A 26,395-nucleotide genomic window follows, 5' to 3' on the forward strand; every position below is an offset into this window, starting at 1 on the left:
TTTAGTAACATTTAAATTCTTTTCTCAGTTTTTTTTTTTTACAGCTATATATTTTTAATGTTTAAACACCAATTAATACAGTTGGAGAAAAATGCTAAGTAGTATTGCAATTTTTAAAATTACTGGATTTTATATTGTCATTTGAAAATTAGTTTTATTTACATCTATATTCTACTGTTTATTTATATATTAACAAAACTAAATGCAGATTTCACTGATCAAATTTAGTGAATATGCAAGTCATTGTATTAAACAACTTTTATTAATAAAATGCGCACATTAACTGACAAAAGAAAAAAAAAATATTTCACATTTTATTCTCTCAATTTTATATAGCTGTATTTTTCATGTACTTATTAATACACTGAGAAATTAAATGTAATATATAAAGTTATTTTTTGCTAAAAAAATGCATTTTTTTCTTACAGTTCTTAAAAATCAGTTTATACAGTCTGAGAATATATGAAGTGTGATATTCTAAAGATTTTTTTTGTAATAATAATTTGCTTTTATATTGTCATTTTGCATATTATTAAAATAGTAATTGAAAATACTTTTTATTTACATATACTATTTATTTATTAAAACTAAATGCTGATTTTTTCTTACAATTAAAATCTGAATTTACCCCATGAGTTTATCTCATAAAAGCAATTTGTCTCATGACTTGAAGAATTTTAGCATTTTATCAATTTTTTTAATGTTAAATGAAAATGAAAAGTGAATGTTATAACTTTTAAACATATTGTATTAATATTATAAATAACTTTGACAATCCTGAAAAATATAATTTGTAATATTTACATTTTTTAAAAAATTATATTCAACTGTTTATCAGTAAAATTAACAAAAATGTTTTTTTTCTTAAAATGAAAAACTACTAACAATAGAATAAAATATTCACAACTCATCCCAAGATTTCATTAATCAAATTTTGTGAATGTGCCAATTGTTATACTAAAAACGTTTATTGATATCTTAAATGCACATATTAACTTTGACAGTCCTAAAAAAATAAATTTTGCAATATTTCATTTTTTTTTCTCTCATTTTACGTTGTTTTCATGTAATTAAAATAAACACCCATTCATACTTTGTGAGAAAATATTAAGTGTAAAGACATTTTTTTAAGTAAAAACAGTATCTAAAGATTTGATTTTATTTACGTTTATTTATTTATTTAAACTATTTTTTTCTAATGATTAAAATAGCACAAGAAAATACTTCTTTTTGCATCTATTTATTTATTAAAAACATATTTTAATAATATTGTAGGATACACATTACCTCTGACAGTCTTAAAAAAATGTGTAATTCTTACAATTTTTTTTTCTCTCCGTTTTTTTGCAAACCCCTACAATCGACATAATCATACCTGAGATTTTTCCACAGAAGCTGTGTGTTTGTCACACATAGGGCTGATTTCAATGCCCTTCTCACGCTCACGGTCCCCCTGTCTGAAAAGCTCCACCATGATGCGGTTTGTCCACTGTCTGTAGAGCTCCAGCGGTTTGGTGGGGTTGCTGAGGTCTGCGCAGTGAACCATATTCTGAAGCACCTTTGAAAAACAAAATGAAGAATTTGTACAATTGTGCAAACAGAACTGAAAAAACAATAAATGGTTGACTAGTCATAGAAAAATGGAGTTAGTTGTTCAGTAAAGTTGACTGGAACTGTACTTTGTATTAGAGTGAGACATGCAGTACCTGTATTCGGTCTGAGTAGTTATCCAGCAGCAAGACTCCCAGACTGGTCACTTTTTTAGTTTCCACCATTGTCTTCAGGTCAGCCAGGAAATTCATGTGTTTGGACATATCAGTGGCTAATACCTTGACAGACAAAAGGAGACTTGATATTAGTCATTCGGAGTCTTTTGAAATACAACAATAGAGGAACCAGCGTAATCTGATTCACAAATGAAAGACTCCAAAGAACTTGACTCACAAATGAGTCACAGATCACTCACTGCCTCACTGAATCATTTAGAAAGAGTTACTGAGTCTGAGTCATTCTCTGATACATCATTACTATCGGACATCTGCTTATTATATAAAATAAAACAATAAAGTAATAAAACAACCACACACCTTTCTGAGGGGCAGACTAAATGAAAAAAATGTAACCGCACACACCCTTAAGCACAGTGCTAAAGGGAGTGTGCGGTTACATTTTTTTCATCACTTATGATGTAAAATAACCATTAACTGTTACTATATGTTTTTTTCTTAAAGGCATAGCTCACCCAAAATGAAAATTCTGTCATCATCTGCTCTTCCTCAAACTTGTGTTCCTCTGTTACAAACTTGAATTTCTGAACCTGAATGTCCCCACAGATTTCCATTGTTATTTTGTCCATGGTAGACAATAAAGACAGGTTTGGACTCACAGTGAGTAAATAATGACAGAATTTACATTTTTGAGTAAACTTTCCCTTTAAGGTTAATGAGTAAATCAGCTCAATTATGTTGGCTTGAGAAAGCCAACTTAATTAAATGCTACTTAAGCTGCTTCTTCTTTTGAGACTACATTTTAAAATCTATTTCCTCCTAGAGCTTTCAAGGTACAACTGCCAAACTCAGGTCAGACCTTCAGATTGGTTGGACTCGGGTTGCTATATCTTTTCTAACTGATGCGGCTTATGGTTTTCGTAAACCAGACTATCAAAACCACCTAAAATCTATTTCATTGAGGGGGTTAAAACTTTATACAATAAGACTTACAGAGTGTTTAAGCTATCTATTACTAGCAAAGCTTGATGACTATCCTAGACAACATGCTAAATCATGTTAAAAACATACTAGCAATATGCCAATCATACTATAAACATGCTACCTACATTTTATTCTTGTAAAAAACATGGCGGCAACATGCTAATCATCCTAACAGCATGTTAGCAACATGCTAATCATGCTGACAAAATGCTAGCAACATGCTAATCATCCTAGAATCATGCTAGTAACATGTTTATCATCCTAACAACATATTAACAACATGCTATCAACAGTTGTTACTTATGTTAAAAACATGTTCAATAATCAACAATTATGCTAATTATGTTAAAAAACATGTTAAGAATGTTAGAAACGTGGTATTAACATGCTAGCAACATTTAAATAAATATTCAATTCAATTCATGCTACTTGATTCTGCTAGAAAACATGCTAGTAACATACATGCTAATCATGTTAAAACATACTAGCAATATGTTAATCACGCTAAAACATGCTAAAATATGTTAATCATCCTAACAGCATGTTAGCAACATTCTAGTCATGCTAACAACATGCTAATCATGCTGGAAACATGCTAGTAACATGCTAATTATCTTAACATTATAAAAACATGCTAGAAACGGGCTTATCATCCTAGAAACAAACATGCAAATTATCTTAACATGTTAAAACATGCTAGCAACATGCTAATCATCCTAGAAACATGCTAGTAACATGTTGATCATCCTAACAACATACTGACAACATGCTTGCAAAGTGCTGATCATGTTAGATGCATTAGCAATATGCAATCATGTTTGAAACATGCTATCAACATGTTAATTATGTTAGAAACATGCTAAGCATGTTAGAAACATGGTATCAACATGCTAGCAACATGTTAAACGTAATCATGCTAAACCCTGTTGAAAAAAAAAACAGCATATGCTGGTTAGGTAGGTTTTGAAGCATGGATGCCATGAGCTGGTTTAAGATGGTCTTGTGCTGGTCCTAAGCAACTAATTCCTGCTCAGGACCAGCTTAGGACCAGCACATGACTAACTTAAACCAGCTCAAACCAGCATTCATGCTTCAAAACCTACATAACCAGCATATACTTGTACAGGGAAAACATGTTAAAACATGCTACTTGATTCTGCTAGAAAACATGCCAACAACATACATGTTAGAAACATACTAGCAATATGCTAATCATGCTAAAACATGCTATTAACATGTTATGTTATAAACATGGTAGCAACATGTTAATCACGATAACAACATGCTAGCAACATGTCAAAAACATGCCTATAATATTAGAATCATGTTAGCAAAAATGCTAATCATCCTAACAACATGCCTGAAACATGCTTATCATGCTAGAAATGTGCTAGTAACATGCTAATCATCCTAACCAGTCAACAACATGCTTGCAACAGGCTAATCATGTTAGTAACGTGCTAATTATCTTACCAACATATTAACATCATGCTTGCAACATGTTAAACATGCTAGAAACATGTTGACAACATGCTTATGGTGCTAGCAACATGCTACCAACATGTTACTCATGCTAGATGCTAGTAACATTCTAATCATCCTAACATGTTAACAACATGCTTGCAACATGCTAATTATGCTAGAAACATGTCACCAATGTGCCACCAACATTCTAATCATGTTAGTAACATGTTAATTATCTTAACATGTTAACATCATGCTTGCAACATGCTAGAAACATGCTACCAACATGCTAATCATATGGAAAACATGCTAAACATGCAACCAACATGCTAATCATGTTAAAAATGTTAACATGCTAATCATGCTAAATACATGTTACCAACATGCTAAAACATGATAATCATCCTAACAACATGTTACCAGCATGTTAAAACATGCGTATGATGCTAGCAACATGCTAATCATCCTGACATGTTAATAACTAATTCTATCATTAAATAGCTAATTATGCTAGAAACATGCCATCAACATGCTACCAACATTCTAATCATGTTAGTAACAAGTTAAATCATGTTATCAATGTGTCAAATCATGCTAGCAACATGGTTCATCATGTTATCAACAAATCTCATCTAATTATCCAAACTTTCAAACTTCAAGATTGTACACCTGCTTTAAACTTTCAGGATAGGCTTTCTCAAGCCAACTTCAAAGTTCGTTCTCAAACTTTACTCATTTAGTTACTGGTTGGTGTAGTTAATAAATGGTACCTGTGGTACAATATAACCAAAATAGTATCATTTTTACTTGTTTAAAATATTACTAAATAAACATATGTGATAAAATGCTGTGAGAATCAGTTATTTGGTGCTTGTTTAAAAGAACCAAGAATCATTAAGTGGAATCACAATCATTACTATAACAATCCCTACTTTGTAAAAATGATTGAAAGTGTTTAGGCACTATAATATATCTCAGTGATTTTACTCTGGCATATGATAATTAGATTTATGTAAGGGATAATGTACATCCCGCCGGTTTGTCTCAGGGTTTATTCTGCGATAACAACGTCATTACCCTGCATATCACACGGCTAATTACCACATAAGTAAATAATCAGACATGAAATACTGATTTTAGTTAAAATATTTTATTAGCTCTTTAAATGCAGAGAAGAAGCGTTCCTAATAAATGGTTTTGAGTTTAGATGGAGTTCAGAGAAGACAGGTGTAATATACAGTCTTATCACTAATTACACAACTTTCTACTTTTACTTTTTAACTGCAAATGCTTATCTTGCACTAGCGCTGCGATGCACGTCTATCACTTCACACATTATGTAATCACATTGAAAAAGTCACGCATGGTTAGTTCTTCGTCTGTATACTTTGGTTCAAAAAGTTGGGGTGAAAAACTCAATCTCATTTTCTCCTTCAACTTCAAAATCATCCAAAATTATTGTTTTACCATTTTCTGTAAAGGGCGTTTGACTTTCTTTACACGTTCGCTTTGTCTTATGTTTTTTTTTTTTTTTTTTAGAAAATGCCATAGTTTTGCTAGACAAGACCCTTATTCCTCATCTGGGATCGTGTAGAGCCCTTTGAAGCTGCATTAAAACTGCAATTTCGACCTTCAACTCATTAGCTCCCACTGAAGTCCACTATATGGAGATTATCCTGGAATGTTTTCCTTAAAAACCTTAATTTCTTTTTGACTGAAGAAAGAAAGACATGAACATCTTGGATGGTATGAGGGTGAGTAAATTACCGGGGAATTTTTATTCTGGAGTGAACTACTGACGACGGTGGTTATTGGAGAATAAAACACCTCGGAATGTCATGACTGACCAATCAGAATCAAGTATTCCAGTATTCCATAAACACATGTAAAAGTCTCACCATATCTATGCTCATCTGTCGCAGGGACTGTCGTTGTTTCTTGCTGAGATTGCAGAAGATATCACAGTTCTCCTCCTGGAGAAGCTTGAAGCCGACAGCCAAGTGATGATTCTCCAGCACTGAGGCGTCATTATACATGAGAGCCAGCTCAGAGTCTGAAAGAGTGAAGAGAAAAACATCATGCTAGGGTCCCACTGGCTTTTTTTTAGTAGTGATCCACCAAAATTTAGGTTTAAATAACAATTGAATTTTTGGTTTCAATCCAGAGTTTTAATACTAGTTTTTAAATCAGGGGTTCTCAACTGGCCAGCGAGATCCATTTTCTTGCAGATTTCAACCCTAATCATACACACCTGAATAAGTTAATCAAGGTCTTTAGGATTACTAGAAAGTTACAGGCAGGTAAGTTGATCAAGGTTGCAGAAAAATGGATCTCGTGTTCAGAGTTGAGAACCCCTGTTTTAAAGGAGAAACCATAATTTCTTCACGACTGAAGACAGAAAGACATGAACATCTTGGATGACAAGGGGTTGAGTAAATTATTTGTAAATTGTTGTTCTAGAAGTGGAGTTCTCCTTTAAATAGACGTTCATTTGTATGTTGAGTAGGTGTGGAGATGGATTTGGGAGTTATTTTAATGGTTTGTCAATAAAGAGTCGTACTTGTGTTAATGAGGAACTGGTTAGAGACGCCTGGATGGTCCACATCATGAATAGCACTAGCAAACAGAGCAGCCATGATCTCAAGGTCTGTGAACACATCCTGAAGGTCAAAGAAAACATATATCCTGGTATTAGCAATGGTTTGTTTAGAGGTTACTATGCATGTGTGTGATCATCCATGCAGACCTCTAGTGCAGGTGTGGAGAGAAGAATATGTGTGGACTGCACAACATCTGCGGCGTGGATATTGTTATGGTAGGCCACGTCCGAATGGTAGTGATCTTCCAAAGTCATGAGGAAGGTTAAAAAGGTGTCTGATGGGATCTTAAATGTCTTGAGCAAATCTCGCTCCTGGGAATTACAGAGAATAAAACATCAGGTAAATCTGCAGTTAAAATCAGCGTAAAAATATAAATTACAGTTATTTTCAGTTAATGCTACACACCAGAGATAAAATTAAGAGCTTTTTCTTTTAACAGTATCTGTATGTTTTTTTTAGTCAAAGCTATGCATATTAAAGATAATACTATAGTGAGGCAGTGAAACATTTATGTCAAGAGATATTTGTAGACAAATGTCTTACCTGAAAAATGGTGTACATTATGACTGTCAGTGGTCGATTCCCAGAAAGCTCTGCTACCTTAAAAATATCTATACCCCATCGATTGATGTTCTCAAGCTCCTGGAGTGAAAATGAATAGCACACATAAAATTATGAACAACAATATTAATATAGCACTAAGAATCTATGAAAGATAGCACAAATACTTTATTTTCACTAAAAGTAGTTGGTTAGGTTTTAAAGGGAACATTGGATGCAAAATTCACTTTTACATGGTGTTTGGCATTGTGTGTACACAACCACCCTATAATGCTTTTTTTTTTTTAAATCCCCACAAATCATAAGCATTTTCTCAGAGCAAGCCGGTCACAGATTTTGATCAAAATGACGTCAATTTGCACAGCCACGACTGTTGACGGACACTGCTTTTTTAGCATAGACCAGGGGTGGTGAACGTCGGTCCTGGAGAGCCGCAGCCCTGCATAGTTTTGCTTCAACCCTAATCAAATGCACCTGAACAAGCTAATCAAGGTCTGAAGGGTTACTAGAAAGCTACAGGCAGGTGAGTTTTAATTAGGGTTAGAGCTGAACTCTGTAGGGCTGCGGCTCTCCAGGACATGAGTTCGCCACCCCGGCATAGACCCACCCTGAGTGAGCTGTAAACAGTCCGCCGTTGTTTCGACGCCGGAGCAGGTGTAGACAAGAATGTCTCCTAAGTCAGTGGTTCTCAACTCCAGTCACTGCTCTACACATTTTGTACGTTTCTGAATCTGACACACTCAGTTCAATTCAAGGGTCTTTCTCCAAATGAGCTGATGATCTGAATCAGGTGTGTTAAATGAGAGAGACATACTAAATGTGGACTGGAGTTGAGAGAACCGCTGTCCTAAGCGACTGAGCTGCTTTGTTGTTGGATGTAATAAAGAACATATCAGTCATCATTTACTCCAGAAATCTAAGCCACTGAAGACGCAGATTACTTTTGTTTTTGAAGAATGAAGAAATGGAATGCACCCCGATCTACCTAAATGTTTGCACAATTCATTTCACCAGACTGCTTTGTAAACGAATGCCTGTACAAAACAGGTTTTGCTAAAACGTTGTTCCTAAGGAATGGATTGGTGCCAACTGTTTGTGATCCAGCACAACCTAACACTTTTTGAATCTCTTAGTTTGTGTAAATCTACGCGTATCAGAGTATAATTTTTTATCCACGTTATTTTCACACTTGTCTAGTACAAATATGTAGCTTTGTTTCATAATTACAGCGTGTACATTTTTCGTTATTTACCTAAAAAGAAAGGAAGTGAAAAGTGACAACATGCCCCGTACACAGTAAAAAATAAAAAACACAATTTGTTGAGTCAGCTTAAAATAATTTGTTACCCTGCTGCCTTAAAATTTTAAGTTCAGTCAACTAAAATAAGTTTAGTCAACTTGAAATGTTAAGTTGTACTAAGTAACAACTTAGATATTTGTGTTTCCTAAACTTAACAGATGGGTAAGTAACCCAGCTGCCTTAAAATTTTAAGTTGATTCAACTCAAATATCTAAGTTGTCACTTAGTATAATTTAACATTTCAAGTTGAATAACTTGAAATAACTTAAAATTTTAAGGCAGCCAGGTTACAAATTATTTTAAGTTGACTCAACAAATTGTTTTTTACAGTGTATGTGCGGTACATTGTAACGTGAGGGGTGCGTTGTAACATGACCATAGGACAGTTTAAAATGTCGTCTGATCGAATGAAAAAAAATATACACAACTAAAATGATTAACTTTTTCAAATAAAATATCGGGGTTTTTTAAGAAATAAAAAAAAAAATCTGAATTTTTGAGGTTCACAGTAAACACATCACAACCATGCGTGGGACGGTTATGATCGCAAAACATAGCTATACAGTATAGTTAAAAACAATGTGTGCAAATAGATGAAACACATTCAGACATTCAAAAAAAAAACACTCCCCTTCCTCCAAACACAGCTTTCGTAGAACACGAGACACATAACTGTTTTTGACAAGGTAAAAAGTTTGAAAAAGTGTTGTTTTACAATACCATTGAGATATTTTAACCAAAGTATGTTATAGACTTTTCATGTAGACCCTAAAGAATCATACCAAGTTGTGGAAAGTGGGCATCCGATGTCCCCTTTAAATATTTACAATAATTATTTTAATAATGTACCTAATAATACTCATTTTTAAAATAAAAACTAGGGGTCTTAGAAGGCTTCCAAGGGGGCCTCAAGATGATTTAAAATATCGCAAAACAAGCGTTAAAATAAGAAAAAAACAAAACAAAACAACTAAACTAAATAAAAAAATCTAAATACAAAAAAAAAAAAAATTACTTATCAAGTTTACTTATCAGTAAAGATCACTTTCAAAGACCTTAAGGTAATTGTGATTTGGTAAAGGGTAATCACGATTTTTTGTTTAAATGTCTCAATTCTGATGTACAGTAGAACCAACAAAGAGTAAAAATGAAGGGTCACCTTGGCCAGGAGGTTCTCATGTTGTGTGTTGACACCAAATCGAGGGATGCATGTTGGAGGGAGACTAGGACTAGGGCTCAGTTTTCTCACTCCACTTATCTGAGACATCGGACGGCGTTTTTTTCTCCTCTTTAGATGCTGGTGACAAGATCTCCACATCATGCTGTTTTTCTGCAACAAAAACAAAATCCTGATTGAAAATCCTTGTGCTAAATTGAAAGAGAGACACAGCATGGGAAAACAGAGGAAAATTACTGAAAATATATTTAAATGAAAAAGTAACTTACGTAAAATTGTGTTTGCTATGAACTCCGACACTTGGTTTCCTGACCGGCTGGTCTCTGACAGCTGAGTTAATTCCCTATTGAGCATTCTTTTAAACTAAAAATAATACAACAAATAAAAATTAATAAAAACAGTAAAACGTTATATTCGCAGCAGTCAAGTTCCAGAAGTAAAAACTCCATTCATTTTCTCCATAGGAAAATTGATTTTTAACAATAACTGATAAAACATCAAAGACAGATATGTTGTGAGCTTCGAGGTTGTTAATTGTTCGTTTGTATGTGCTTTTGTTGAACCTATCTGTTCAATAGTTTTTTAAAAGAATTATGTGTAATATAGGAATTTGTGGTGAAAAACTGCATTACCCATGATGCTGTGCAAAAATTCCACCTATCAGAGTCACAGGGAGAGCACCAAATGATACATACAGTTTTACACAAAAGTTTAGGAACCCCTTGCAGAATCTGTAAAAATGTGAATAATTTTAACAAAATACGAGAGATCATACAAAATGCATGTTATTTTTTATTTAGTACTGTCCTGAGTAAGATATTTTACATTAAAGATGTTTACATGTAGTCCACAAGACCAAAAAAATAGCTGAAATTATTAAAATAACAAAAGGAAACACGATGCATTAAGAGCCGGGGGGTGAAAACTTTTTGAATTTGAAGATCAAAGTAAATTGTACTAATTAGTCTTCCGGGAAACATGCAAGTATTTTCTGTTGCTTCTGAAGAGCAGTACTAAATAGAAAAAAATGATACTTCAAAACAAAAAAAAGAAAAATTTGGACATCTTCATCCTGTTCAAAAGTTTTCACCCCCCAGCTCTTAATGCATCGTGCTTCCACCCAGAGCATCAGTGAATGTTTGGACTTTTTGTAATAGTTGTGTTTGAGTCCCTCAGTTGTCCTCAGTGTGAAAAGATGGATCTCAAAATCACACAGTCACTGCTGGAAAGGGTTCAAATATGCAAAAGATGCTGGAAAACTAAACAACCTGCAGGACCTGGAGGATTTTTCTGAAGAACAGTGCTCAGTTTAACTGTTCAGAACAAACAAGGGACTCACAAACAACAATCACAAAACAAAAACAGCTGTAGATCATCCAGGTAACCATACATAGTATAAACAACCAAGGGTTCCCAAACTTTTGAAGGGGCTTATTTTAATAATTTTAGCTATTTTTCGATCTTGTGGACTAAACATCTTTTATGTAAAATATATTACACAGGTACTAAATAAAAAAGAACATGCATTTTGTATGATCTCTCTTATTTTGTTAAAAATATTAACATTTTCACAGATTCTGTAACGGGTTCCTAAACTGTATATATGAAGAGTTCAGATGCAAAAGCCTCTAAATCCATCTGACGAAATACTTTAAAACTAGCTTTACTTTCTGGCTACTTTGTATAAGTTTCTATATAAGTACTGGTACTTCTGATTTTGCTGAGGCTGGAATTTAGCGAGTTTGAAGTAAAATATTTGATGGACGTATAATATGTGTATCATGTGTATCACTCAGTATCATCTCATTTTTGACTGAGATGGCTTTTAGCTGGTTTTGCATCTGAAATCTTCATATATACAGTTGATGCAGAAAATGAGTGATATAACACTGCAAGTGATCAGTCATTAGAGCTCTAGAGCATGTTCACTATCATCACACTATTACTGGGTTACCATGGTAACTGAGTCCATAGCAAAAGCTGTGTGAGGAAACACTCACAACCCCAATGTCGGGGTTATGTAATCATGCATCAGCAAAATTATTTACAACTCTGATTAACACATAAACCAAATATGGAGCATTGCAATAAAAGACCCAAACAGTTTTGTATTTAGAAAAAAACAAACAAACTGCATGAGCAGACGAGAAACATAAATTCAGTCAAATAAGACCATACTGTACTGCAGTATGTCTCATGTATTGTAATATAAGTGAATCCACTATGCTAGCATGGCTTACGTCAAAGTTTCTCTTCAGTATTGTATTAAAATATGCTGGTATTGTTTTGCATTGTTGCTATCTTTATGCATAACTCTGGGTGTGGAACATGCACAGGATCAAACAGGAATTGAATTCAAATACTGAGTTACAAGTTACTCAAATATTGTTATTAACATAGAATCAAAATGTACTACTTCTGTGTACCCTAAAACTTATTAATGATCAATTTAATCCAATAAATTATATTACTAGAAGCATCATAAAAGTAGTTCATATGACTTATTCAATTGTCTTCTAAAGTCATACAATAGCTCTGTGTGCAGTTTTATTTTAGTATTATTTATGTATTAATATTTTTGATTTTATATTTTCAATTTTAGTTTTATTAATTTATTAATTTTCATTTTTATTATTTTTTAAATAATTCTTGCTTATTTTTTTACAATAATTTATTACTTCAGCGTAAACATTTTATTTCAGTTTGTTGTGAACACAACATTTCCAATTTTCATTTAAGTTTTTCATCTAATATTTGTATTTTACTTAATTTAAACTCTATTGCAATGAACAAAAAAGATTTTTAATAGTTTTAGTTAACAACAGCTTTGAAATGGTCATATGAAAAGCTGTTTGAACTACATACTTTATGACAAAATCTGCATCACAAATGGCTTGTGAGCTAAAGCTGTGTACTAATATAGTACTGTACAGCCACTTGTTTTAAGGTGATTGATTCCAATGTTCACTTTTGACTGAAATATTGCTTTAAATACCTTATTGGAGGCCATTTCACTGACGGAGTGACGTGTTTGCAGGGTCTCTAGCTGGTCCAAACACCAATCCAGCTCTTCGAGAGTCTCGACGGCGAGTTTCTGATATGACTCATCTGCAAAAAACAAACTCAGATGTCAGAATATCTATAATCTGTTAGTGGTGACTATTCAGATGTTCACACCTTTTAGCTGAGGTAAACATTTAGCTGAGGTATACAGTAAGAAACAGTCCTCATCTATACACTCACCAGACAGGCTTGGTTTACATGCAGACTGAAGGTTAGCGCCTGACAGTCTCCTACTATAAAGAAAAAAAGATTAAACAGACTTCATCTGACAACTGTTATAAATCTTTTTCTTTCTTTCTTTTTCTTTTTTCTTAATCCTTCCATTCACTGACTATCTGAAGGTGTTTTGGCTACAGACTTACTTGTTGCTTCGATCTTGCACGTGGGTTAAAGCTGCAACGTTACCCCTCACTGTACGCAGACTGGCAAGAACCTACAGTACACACACACAAACACACACAGTGCAGAGCCACAATAAACAATGAGTTAATATTGTGTTAAATTTTAGGCATGATAGGTCTGTTCCAAATAAAGCCACAGCTGAACTGTTATGTCTTTCTGAGCAACACGCAACATTGTTTTGTTACTGAATGAATCCACATTTTTGAACAAATCGAGTAACCCAATAATTCAGTGAGTAATTTATAAGGACATTCACTTGATTTGTTTCTGAATGAATTAGCCATTGAATGAATCGTCTGAATGAATCCCTCATTAATATATGCTCCCACATATGCCAAAAATCATTAGGATATTAAGTAAAGATATTTTGTAAATTTCCTACTGTAAATCTTTTAAAAATTAATTTTTGATTAGTAATATGCCTTACTAAGAACTTCAACTGGACAACTTTAAAGGCAATTTTCTAAATACGCTGACCAAAATTATAAACGCAACACTTTTGTTTTCTATGTACACAAAAGGCCTATTTCTCTCAAATATTGTTCACAAATCTGTCTAAATCTGTGTTAGTGAGCACTTCTCCTTTGCCGAAATGATCCATCCACCTCACAGGTGTGGCATATCAAGATGCTGATTAGACAGCATGATTATTGCACAGGTGTGCCTTAGGCTGGCCACAATAAAAGGCCACTCTAAAATGTGGAGTTTTATCACACAGCACAATGCCACAGATGTCGCAAGCTTTGAGGGAGTGTGCAATTAGCATGATGACTGCAGGAATGTCCACCAGAGCTGTTGCACGTGAATTGAATGTTCATTTCTCTACCATAAGTCGTCTCCAAAGGCGTTTCAGAGAATTTGGCAGTACATCCAACCGGCCTCACAACCGCACACCATGTGTAACCACACCAGCCCAGGACCTCCACATCCAGCATCTTCACCTCCAAGATCGTCTGAGACCAGCCACCCGGACAGCTGCTGCAACAATCGGTTTCCATAACCAAAGAATTTCTGCACAAACTGTCAGAAACCGTCTCAGGAAAGCTCATCTGCATGCTCATCGTCCTCATCGGGGTCTTGACCTGACTGCAGTTCATCGTCGTAACTGACTTGAGTGCTCACATTCGATGGCGTCTGGCACTTTGGAGGGGTGTACTCCTCATAGATGAATCCCAGTTTTCACTGTACAGGGCAGATGGCAGACAGCGTGTATGGCGTCGTGTGGGTGAGCGGTTTGCTGATGTCAACGCTGTGGATCGAGTGGCCCATGGTGGCAGTGGGGTTATGGTATGGGCAGGCGTATGTTATGGACAATGAACACAGGTGCATTTGAGATACCGTGACGAGATACTGAGGCCCATTGTTGTGCCATTCATCCACGACCATCACCTCATGTTGCAGCATGATAATGCATGGCCCCATGTTGCAAGGATCTGTACACAATTCCTGGAAACTGAAAACATCCTAGTTCTTGCATGGCCAGCATACTCATACCCATTGAGCAGGTTTGGGATGCTCTGGATCGGCGTATATGACAACGCATTCCAGTTCTTGACAATATCCAGCAACTTTGCACAGCCATTGAAGAGGAGCGGACCAACATTCCACAGGCCACAATCAACAACCTGATTAACTCTATGCGAAGGAGATGTGTTGCACTGCGTGAGGCAAATGGTGGTCACACCAGATACTGACCCCTCAGACCCCCCTCAATACAGTAAAACTGCACATTTTAGAGTGGCCTTTTATTGTGGCCACCTGTGCAATGAGCATGCTGTCTAATCAGCATCTTGATAAGACACACCTGTGAGATGGAGGGATTATCTCAAAGGAGAAATGCTCACTAACATAGATTAAGACAGATTTGTGAGCATAGAAAAATCTTAGATCTTTGAGTTCAGCTCACGAAAAATGGGGGCAAAAACAAAAGTGTTGCGTTTATAATTTTGGTCAGTGTATTTTGATTTTTTTGCACCCGCAGATTCCAGACTTTCAGATAGATGTATCTCGACAAATATTGTCCTGTCCTAACAAACCATACATCAATGAAAAGCTTATTTATTCTGCTTTCAGATAATATATAAATCTCAATTTCAAAAAATGAACCCTTATGACTGGTTTTGTGGTCCAAGGTCACATATATAGCTAGAAGACATATATACAATACTGTAGATATTGTATATTTACCTAAATAATAACCAACTGACCTGAGCAAATGGCGTTACAATCATGTCCTCCCCATGACTGCAAAAGAGAAGTCAACAGTTATGATAAATCTACTAATTTAGCAAGAAATCAATATTGAATTTACTTATAGCAATTTCATTGTCTTATTGTAATATGTGCATATGTAATATTTTTAAACTGACTCTTTGGTTGATATCACAAATCCTTTTCCTAAAGATTTTAACCCCTTCCCCTCCAATCACAGACTAAATAATTCCTAACTAAGTAGAAAGGTCAAAATAAATGTACTGCTTTCAAGAGCTACATGCTAACTAAGTGGGAAATCAGAAAAAAAGTTGAACCAGTCCAGTGACAGAATACTATGACATATTTTGCTTTAGTGTATGGTGAAAGCTCACAGCTCGCTGGTGGTCGAGGAGTTTCTGGACATCGTCTTGGGCGAGAGGTCGAAATCCGAGTCCGAGCGGTAAAGAAAAGACTCTCGCCTCTGGCTGTTGGCCTGGAGGACCAGACCCGAGCTTGGACTGGGGTCCAACGGACTGCGCCCGATCGACAACCCATTTTCCACATCGAAACTGCAACAGAAAGACAGGTGACAGGAAGTTAGTTATCTGGGGAAACATTTTGACAACCAAAAAGAAGAAAATGCCAAACGTCTGATTAAAGGAATGCTAAAAATTGCAGCATACTGTACATTTTAGACACTGCCATTGTTGCAACTGCAAGCACATGTGATATTTTTAATGTTCAGTCTGTGATTACCCAGCAGCAGAGGACAGAAAGAGTGCATGTTAGTTTTTATATATTCTAAATGAGTTTCATGTATTGCTCACAGATTTTCTTCTTTTTTTTTTTAGCCGCAAACAACCATGTGAAAGAAAAAGGATTGGCTGTATTTATTTGAGTCGAATTTCTCAACAAAGATTGCCAAACTTGAACTTGTTTGCTGGTTTGATGTTTGCTGGTGTTTTCAGCTCATCAGTCCTTTTTCCATAATGTAGAAAGAGTGTGTATGAACTGATTCATGAAAATAGCTCCATTTGGGGGATTTCAACTCTTGAAATTTGGCAACCGCAACCAACCTTGTGAAGTTTTACATGTAAAATAAGGCAAATCCCAAATTAAAATGAAATGTTTTCAGGATAAATAACTAATAAGCAAATATCATGAACATTATTAAAAATGATTTATCATACAGCTCTAGTTTCATTCATAATTTTCAGTGAATGAAGAAGACCTCTGGCCCACACACTGTTAACTTAAAAAGAGGAGACACAGTAGGTCTGAATTCAAGGACTCTCTGCTCTAATTCAGACTAACTTGAAGAGAAAGTGAGCTTTTGGTTTATTTATATCTGTGGTGAAGGTTCAGCGGCTGAGGGTCTATTTTTAGTTTCTCAGGTAAAGTGTTGTTTCTCTCCACTCAGAAATATCAACACATTCTCATGCTGTAAAGAAAAAATCCTGTTACTCAGCACTCCTCATAATAAGTAGTGGTATTTTTACAATTGCTCATTGGTTTAAAGGGATTGTTCACCCAAAAATTGCAATTTTGTCATCATTTACTCACCACCAAGTTCATCATAATCGAAAAGTAACTGGATCGTGATAAGACAGAATAGAGCTAGTTCTGAATCTTTGTTAAAGGAACTTTAAAACATTTCGGTAAAGAGCAATGTGACAAAAATTCACATTGAGATTTCAAGATGAATCCAAGGTTTTATCTTAACTTTCCTCTTAATGTTTTGGATAGACTCTAAGCAGCTGGGCTACACAAAAGCATTTATGAGAAGTGGTGCATTGCCTCTGAGACACAGATGTTATCATTACAGATCACTGTCCGTGAAACAACAGGGAGCTTCTTTGAAAATAAAGGCCAAACACAGCCCCATTCTTTCTTTTTTGTAGAGTGAAAAACAGGCTGCATACATTTGTCCTCATGGGTGCCGTAGCCTGACCTTGGCACTTTAGAGACGTGGGACAGAGATGAAAAAACGTGTCACAGGAAAAAACAAAATGCAAGACAGTTCATAAAGTGCTGGCTTGGGTGGTTCCTGTTCAGATGACCCTTGAGAAAACAAAAAACACTTACATTCTCCAGAAAGCTGGCCAGTGTTTCTTCAATATGTATATATACCTGATTTAACCCATAAAAGCTAGTTATGTTGGTATACATTTATTAAGTTAAATTAAGTATTTAGATTGATACTTAATCAATATAACTGGTAACCTAGGATTGTAACATCTAAATTACAATTATATATATATATATATATATATATATATATATATATACTTTGCCATGCATTAGAGGATTTTAAATCTACAACACGGAGACAAAGAACCACCCAACGCAAAACCGTTGATTATCCCACTTATTCATTTGCCAAGTTATAGACAAGTTAAAACTAGTATTGCTCTTTGCAGCGCAATATTTGACCAAATGGGTCAAAATGAAGCGTTGACAACAAGTTTGTGTGTGCACAGTGCAATCTGTGATCTCCGACCTCTCTCTCTCTCTCTCTCTTTCTCTGTGTGTGTGTGTGTGTTTGTGTGCGAGTGATATGTGTTGGTTAGCGTGCATCAGTTACAGCAGCGCATTAATATAAAAAAGGTGATTAAACTGACTTGGAACTACCTGTGCATTAAACAGTTTTACTGCATACCTGCCAGCCAATCAGAATCCAGTATTCAGACAGACTATGGAATAAACAGCTAAATAAAAAGTAGATAGAATACAAATACAATAGATAAATATATAAATAAATAGACAGTTATTTAAGGTAACAGTTGCTTGGTTATCACATTTTACAGTGTAAAGGAATTAAATTCAGTAAATATCTAGTTTATAGGGTGATCTCTACTGTTTAACAACTAAATTAATAGAATGAAAATGTTACTAATAATTTTCATGCATATACATTACTACTACTAATATTAATAATAAATGCAAACTCTGAATCAGAATTAGGATGCAAACTGTGAATCATATCTAAACTCTTGAATCAGAATTATGACACAAACTCTGAATCAGATGCAAACGCTTTAATCAGAATTATGATGCAAACTCGGAATCACATGCAAACACTTTAATCAGAATTATGATGCAAACTCTGAATCAGAATAATGTTGCAAACTCTGAATCAGATGCAAACTCTGAACATAATTGCGATGCAAACTCTGAATCAGAATTATGACTTAAACTCTGAATTAGATGCAAACTCTGAATTAGATGCAAACACTTGAATCAAAATTATGTTGCAAACTTCTAAATCAGAATTATGACACAAACTCTGAATCAGATGCAAACTCTGAATCAGAATAAGATGCAAATCTGAATTCGATGCAAACTCTGAATCAGAATTATGTTGCAAACTCTGAATCAGATGCAAACTCTTGAATAAGAATTATCATGCAAACTTTGAATCAGATGTAAACTCTTGAATTAAAATTATGACAAACTCTGAATCAGATGCAGTTGACTGAATCAGAATTATGATGCAAACTCTGAATCAGAATTACGATGCAAACTCTGAAATAGATGCAAACTTTGAATCAGAATTACGATGCAAACTCTGAATTAGATGCAAATTCTAAATCAGAATTATGTGGCAAACTCTGAATCAGATGCAAACTCTGAATCAGAATTACGATGCAAACTCTGAATTAGATGCAAACTCTGAATCAGAATTATGTTGCAAACTCTGAATCAGATGCAAACTCTTGAATCTGAATCAGATGCAACTCTGAATCAGAATTACGATGCAAACTCTGAATCAGATGCAATTGACTGAATCAGAATTATGGTGCAAACTCTGAATCAGATGTAAACTTCTGAATCAGAATTATAACACAAACTGAATCAGATGCAAACTCATGAATCAGAATTACGACACAAACTGAATCAGATGCAAACTCGAAACAGAATTATTATGCAAACTAAATCAGATGCAAACTCTTGAATCAGAATTATGATGCAAACTGAATCAGATGCAAACTCTTGAAACAGAATTATGACGCAAACTGAATCAGATGCAAACTCTTGAATCAAAATTATAACGCAAACTGAATCAGATGCAAACTCTGAATCAGAATTATGACGCAAACTAAATTAGATACAACCTCTGAATCAGAATTGTGAGGCAAATTGAATCAGGTGCAAACTCTATATGAATCAATTACTGAATGTGGCAATATGAACTGATTCTGGAATTCTGGATTTTTATTATTTTTTTAATTTATTAACTTGAACGCCATTGATAGTAAAGTTTAAACTATGCTATTCAAATAATCTCACATTAAAATAATTTTGATAATAAAGTCACTACTAAATTTTATCACCAGCAAGATCACTGTGAAAATTCTAGTCTGTATTTCCAGCCATAATCCAGTAAATCAACTATTTTAAGAAATTACATTAGAGTCATTAGAGTAAAAGTCCATTACTCAGTAGAACTGTGCAAATCTTTCCTCTAAACACAAGATAAATTCAAGATGTCTGGAAATAATTTAGTATATATTATTGTGTACAAACATCTAATACATATAAAATGCATTATAGATTGCCATACATTCTAATCTCTCACTGTCTCAACAACATACTAAAAAAACAACAATTTTTTTTTTTTTGTAGTATCATGGAAAATGCTCTAAAATGCACTATTTTTCCAGACTAAAACATGCAGGTATCAAATATACACTATGTCTTGTCAACATGCATATGTTATCAGAGAAACAGCCAGTGTCATGAAAAGCAGGTAAATGATTTATATGGTTTTGGGGAGGAAAGATTTATAATAGCACATAAAATACTGAGGACAATGTCAGAATATAGTACAATTACAGCCTTCAGGCCGTTTTTCATTCTCAGAATTCAGTACGGTGTAGCAAAATCTATATATTTCCACAGAGAGGGAAGAGCAAAGTACAAAATACGAGCTCTGAAGAGCAGTCTGACAAAATGCTGGAGTTTGTATAATGTGGCAAATGTCAACAGTCAACTTACCACAGTACGTGCTTCTCAGCAGATCTTGGTCGCGTTCGCAAGCAGATTGCCATTCTAACTCTCAAGACTTATAGTAAAAACCTTGGACACAAATCCAATGACAATCTTACCATATAAATATTTCCTGAAGAATAAAAAGATGTATTTTTTATCATTGATTTAAAATTTGATTCGATATTTCTTTTAAAGACCTTGAATTATTCAAACCCAGACACTAAAATCTGTAAACGCGTAAGCTTAATATAGTGTTTTTACATAAACATATCCAGTCCTCTTTCTTTCTGACTGCAGACACACACACATAACTGCTCTTTGCCAACAGACAAGTCGCAGCATGCTAGTAAAGCTGACAGATTTGTAGAATACCACAGCAACGCACGTCAGACATCTTCAGGATCAGACACGCTTTACAGAAAAAATTAAGAAACTGCATTTTCCAAAAAATAAAAAATAAAGCCTATTTTTAGGGGTATTACCCCCAAATTCCACTAGTTCTTCCTCATTATTTTATTTTATTTTTAATGTACTTTACATTAGAAGTATAATATAAATATATTATAAATATACGTATAAATTGTGATATAAACTGCCATTGTTTTATCCTACATAGAATCTTTATATATACAAAAATCTTGGGTTTAAATTTGTATTTATTTTGGTTTTAAAGTACAGGCAGATTTACATGTAATACATTATTAGTATCATCAGGATAGATTAGCTTAGTGAGAATGATTAGTACACAGTCGCTAGTACAATGTTTGTACACATTGTTTACTCAAGGTATAAACCAAACCGCCTATACAAATATTGTACGTGGAAGCACGTAAAATGAAGCAATATGTAGAGATAATTCTCACTTATCCAAGTCGTCATCAATTGAGTAATTCCAGGGAAGTGCATGTTTCATAATTCAACACTCACCGTTGACGTCATTAGTTGTGAATCCTAACACATTTAGTTTACTAAGGATGTGCACAAATTTAAATCCAGTTCCTGAATTCGAATGTAGCAAGCAGGATGTGGAATTGTAGCTCAAATTTGAATTTCAAACTGAATGAAAATTTTTTAAATATTTGTTTTTATTAATATTTAATGATTTTTTTTTACTGTAAATTAATGCTGTCAAATCAATTAATCACAATTAATCGCATCCAAAATAAGTTTGTTTACATAATATATGTGCATGTGCTGTGTATATTTATATGCATATATAAATACAGTAATGTACATGTATATATTTAATAAATATTTACGTGTATATGTATTTATATTTAAATATGATTTATACTATATAAAAATATATTTTACATGTATTCCTTAAATACATACATGAATGTGTGAATTTTTATATATAAAAATACCAGATTATCTGATTAATCGTCAGAATAATTGACCGATACTCGATTACCAAAATAATAGCCCTACACCGTAAAAAAACAATTTGTTGAGTCAACTTAAAATAATTTGTAACCTCACTGCCTTAAAATTTTAAGTTCAGTCAACTTTCAGAAGTTTATTCAACTCGAAATGTTAAATTATACTAAGTGACAACTTAAATATTTGAGTTGAATCAACTTAAAATTTTAAGGCAGCTGGGTTACTTACCCATCTGTTAAGTTTAACAAACACAAATATCTAAGTTGTTACTTCGTACAACTTAACATTTCAAGTTGACTAAACTTATTTTAGTTGACTCAACTTAAAATTTTAAGGCAGAAGGGTAACAAATTATTTTAAGCTGACTCAACAAATTGTATTTTTTTATTTTTTACAGCGTACATGTGACACTGAAGGAGTAATGATGCTGAAAATTCAGCTTTGCATCACAGGAATTGCAGTTTAAATTAGAAAAAAATGTCATCATTGCCAGAAAAAAAGTTAATTCCAAAATTCTGAATTTTGCCCAACCCTGTCTAGGCTATTACATTTTAAAATGTATTAACTTAGAATGAACGTAACCTCACTGGTTCTGCAGTGGATGATTTCAAACACTTTCCAAGTCATTATTGTGTTTTTGTTCCTGCTCATGTGTGACTCTGAACAGGCAAACATGAGGCACTTTAGACAGACAGGACGCCAATCCCACCAGGAGCTCATGTTATGAGAGGGATCTGGGATGATGGGATCAATAAGCTCTTGGTGTGAAGAGCACGATGAGAGGTCTGCAGTAATAAAGGACAGTTCTTCTCCCTCGTTCACCTGAACACCAGCTGTATTCCAGAGCTCTGACTCTAGTGTCTCTGCTGGCGCTGATTAGGAATCGGTCTTTATATGGAACATTGCTTCGATCGTGACAGGACAGGACGCATCGCTTACTGAGAAGAGCCAATTAAAGTGCACAGTGGCCAGTCATAAAGACTCAACGCATGATGGGCTCAGCACAGCTCTGCGGAGATGGATGAACCCCGATTAGAGGTGCAGATGTGGCTTAAATCTAAATGTTCCAATAAATGAGTAATTCAAGCATGGCCGCAGCCACTTCCTGCTCAAATTAGGTAATAATCACCCCAAAACAAACAAAAAAACTGCAGCCAGTTGCCTGTTTCTCTCAATCGGGCCACAGAAGTAGATAAAGGAACTATTTTAAATTCTTATTTTAAAAACTTAATTTTAAATTCTCTCCATAATGTAAGTGTAAATCTGTGTAAACCTGGGTTAGTTGTTGGGTTATAGTTGAATAAAATTTCAATTTTGGATAATGGTTAAAAAAAAAATGTTTGTAATTGCATGAAGTTCCATATAAATAAAGGTGATCTGTAGGAATATGTGCATGAAATACCATCTATGTTTGCTACTGTCCACCATGTTACTACCTTTATTGGGTAACACAGTTGACAGGTAACTTAGTTAACACTCTTAGTGTTTTGGGCCTATACTCAACATGGAAGCCTAGAACTACTGAGCGTATGATTTGTTTAGAATATATTTTCATAAACAAAAGATAAGTTTTAGTTTAAATGTCTTATTAAAATCGGCAGCAATAATACTTGTGTAACACTGTTGAGAGTCAATTAATCCACACTTGACACTGGTTTGCTAGTTTAACCAATATTAGAGGAAAAAGAGAGAGAACATAACTTCTAGTGTTTTGTCCATGTGCTTCTAGAGGAAATATCATCATACTGTGCAAATTATGCAACAATGGGACAAGCCATTCCTTTTTGAGGGGGGTTTTCTAGTGGGTAACTTAGTTGACAATGGTTTTTCAGACACAAATAGAACAAGTTATATCACAAGTGTCTTGATAACCTAATCTAACTGAAGGCAAAAGAGTAGAATAAGCAGCTTTACAAAACTGGACAGCTAAATACCAGGGTTGTATGTGATATGAACATCATTTTTGAACAAAAGATCTGGCTTTTTCAACATACAGTAATGTGATTGGTAAATGTGTGATTGTATGTATGAAAAAAAAAATTACTGGGGATTTACACTTTTGAAATCTGGTGCAACAATGAAACCGCAACTATGAAAGCTTACGGAGATTACCAATGCAAGATAAAAACGAACGTTTCCAGGATAAACAGCCAGCAGGCAAATGTAGTAGACGGTTATGCTTATGATTTCTCTCTTAAAATCAAGAGAAGCAGAAATCATCATCACGATTAAAATACAATTTATCACGCAGCCACAGTACTAAAATAACTAATAAAAATGAATAAGAACTATACTACTAAAACTACTAAAAATGACAAAAACACACACAATTACTACAACTTTAAATTTACAATGAAAACAAAATATAAAAATAAAAACTGATTTAAAATATGAATTTAAACCATAACAGTACCCTAACCATACTAAAATAACACTTAAAGGAGATAATAAGGGCTCATTTGTATTTGTTTTGGGATTCCATCACATTTTCTCCCTTATTTTGGTTCGTTTAGACATGAACATGGCAATCATGCTCGGATCTGCACCAAATTAATCTGACATTGCCTGAACGAGGTGAATCTGACACAATAAACCAGCAAACCAAATTGTATCATAATTCATAACAGGAAATGCACTGCATAAATAGCAGCAGTGTTTGATTCTGAGGATGAGCACACTAGTTATTGTAGTTGAAAAACAAACAATGCCATCTTAAAATGTTGTCTAATTGCTCTTCTCTGAAACAGGTACACAAAAAGAATGTTGTCCTGTCGAAACCTATAAATATGTGTGTGTGTGTAATATAGATTCTTTTATACTACAGGGCTGTTGAACGCTTGAATATGATTGGTTGATGAATGTTCTAAGGTGTGCAATTATTTTTAGGGAAACGCACTGCTAAAGTTGTTCCAGGAAGGCTACATTAGAAGTCCATTTCAGTCATTTCAAAAGTAGGGCCCTATGAAATCCGTTTAATTTTTTCCCAAAATCCGTTTCATTTTTTTTTCCAAATTACATCTTTTTCAGTTTTAATTTTCCTTTTCGTTTAATCTTTCTGTACTCCTTTTTAAAAGTTAAATTCAATTTTATTAATCAAAGCATGTCTAATTAATTAGAAAAATTAAAATGCAAACAATTTAACATCCGTTAATTGTTAAAATGTAACAAAAAGTACATGTTTAGGGCCCTATGAAATGTTCTATTTTTGCCCACCTTATGTTTTATTGTTACCAAATTCAGTGTTCTACCATGTCTGATTATTTCAATGCATAAAACAAGTTTAATTTATTTTTACAATAGCCTTGTGAGATGTTTATTTTTTCTCAGAAATTCTGTTTTGTGTATTTGCATTTTTCTGGTTATCAAATGAAGGCATAAAGCATTAATTTAATTTATCTTTTAATTAATGAAATTTAAAAAATACATATTTTTGGCAAATAAAGGGGATTTACTATTACAATCAAAATGTTAAAGAAATATATGATTACTTCTTTAAAAATAAGGTTTTATCATTGTAGTAGTAGTAGTATGTATGTATGTATGTATGTATGTATGTACATTTTGCTGAACAATAGTAATGTATTTCTGCCGTAATGTCTTCACGTTAAACCGAACTTTTATTTTGACGGGTTGCCGTGAATACCTGTGCTGTACTGTGTGTATGATATGACGAGTTTTACTCAAATGAAATGGTAAAATTCTCATGAAGTGATTCTCAAAACAGTTCTGTAGATGTTGTTCATGTATTTACGTCCTCATTTAGTGAGATGGCAGACGCTAATATCACCTCAAGTGTCATGCGCGCATTAATAGAGCTTGGGAATCTACATCACTGCGCATTGCATTCTGGGTAGTTGCTGCCATGTTTTAGGACACGCTAAATAGCGTACAATGACAATAAACACAAATCACTAGAGGAAAAAACGACTGTATTTGCGTTAATGTTTTTAAGAGCTGCTTGCACTTGCTTAGAATAATTGTACTAATATTAGAATCCATTGCGTTTATTCGAGCACTGAGCCGTGTAACCAGAACACGACACATACACACTCACAGAAATCACACGGCCGCCTTCTACTGTACCACACACAGGACCAAATTCATTTCTCTTTTGCATTTTTTAATAACTAGGTGGCACTGATATATATGCCAGATAAAATAAACACACCATAGCTCGATCTCAGCCAGTTGATCATATAAGTGAACCATCGCTCTGCACATTTTGTGCGTATCTTAGACGTCTGTTCTATTCAAAAGTAAGTGCCCTGCGAACTTGAAATATTCCGCCCTGATTACAGTTCGAAGACAGCATATATGTTCCATTCAAATAAAGTGTGCGACATGAAGACATGAATTTAAATTGCATATATTTACAAAGGTATATTATATCATGATTCTCTAGTAAGTTTAGTCTGTGTGTAAAGATGATGCAGGTGGTGGCGTAGCGCAAATCTATGAATAAATATTCCTTAGTAAAGTAAACGCGGATGTATTTAATCATATATCATATCACCCTAAATTCATTATACGATGAAGTGCAGTAAGTTTT

The 26,395-nt window shown here is 34.2% G+C and overlaps 1 protein-coding gene across 1 annotated transcript in view; it reads right to left on the reverse strand.

Moving 5' to 3' along the window:
* The window catches only part of pde4cb (phosphodiesterase 4C, cAMP-specific b), a 97,458-nt gene that overhangs the window by 1,743 nt on the left and 69,320 nt on the right, over positions 1-26,395 (reverse strand). Inside the window, 14 exon segments of the mRNA XM_051122713.1 lie at positions 1,376-1,558; positions 1,707-1,829; positions 6,074-6,228; positions 6,736-6,835; positions 6,922-7,086; positions 7,319-7,417; positions 9,796-9,919; positions 9,921-9,966; positions 10,083-10,176; positions 12,809-12,921; positions 13,057-13,109; positions 13,239-13,309; positions 15,486-15,522; positions 15,864-16,040. Of these exon segments, the coding sequence (XP_050978670.1) occupies positions 1,376-1,558; positions 1,707-1,829; positions 6,074-6,228; positions 6,736-6,835; positions 6,922-7,086; positions 7,319-7,417; positions 9,796-9,919; positions 9,921-9,966; positions 10,083-10,176; positions 12,809-12,921; positions 13,057-13,109; positions 13,239-13,309; positions 15,486-15,522; positions 15,864-16,040 (1,540 nt within the window).

The sequence above is a fragment of the Labeo rohita genome, chromosome 11, assembly GCF_022985175.1.
Source record: "Labeo rohita strain BAU-BD-2019 chromosome 11, IGBB_LRoh.1.0, whole genome shotgun sequence".
NCBI classification, from domain to species: Eukaryota; Metazoa; Chordata; class Actinopteri; order Cypriniformes; family Cyprinidae; genus Labeo; species Labeo rohita.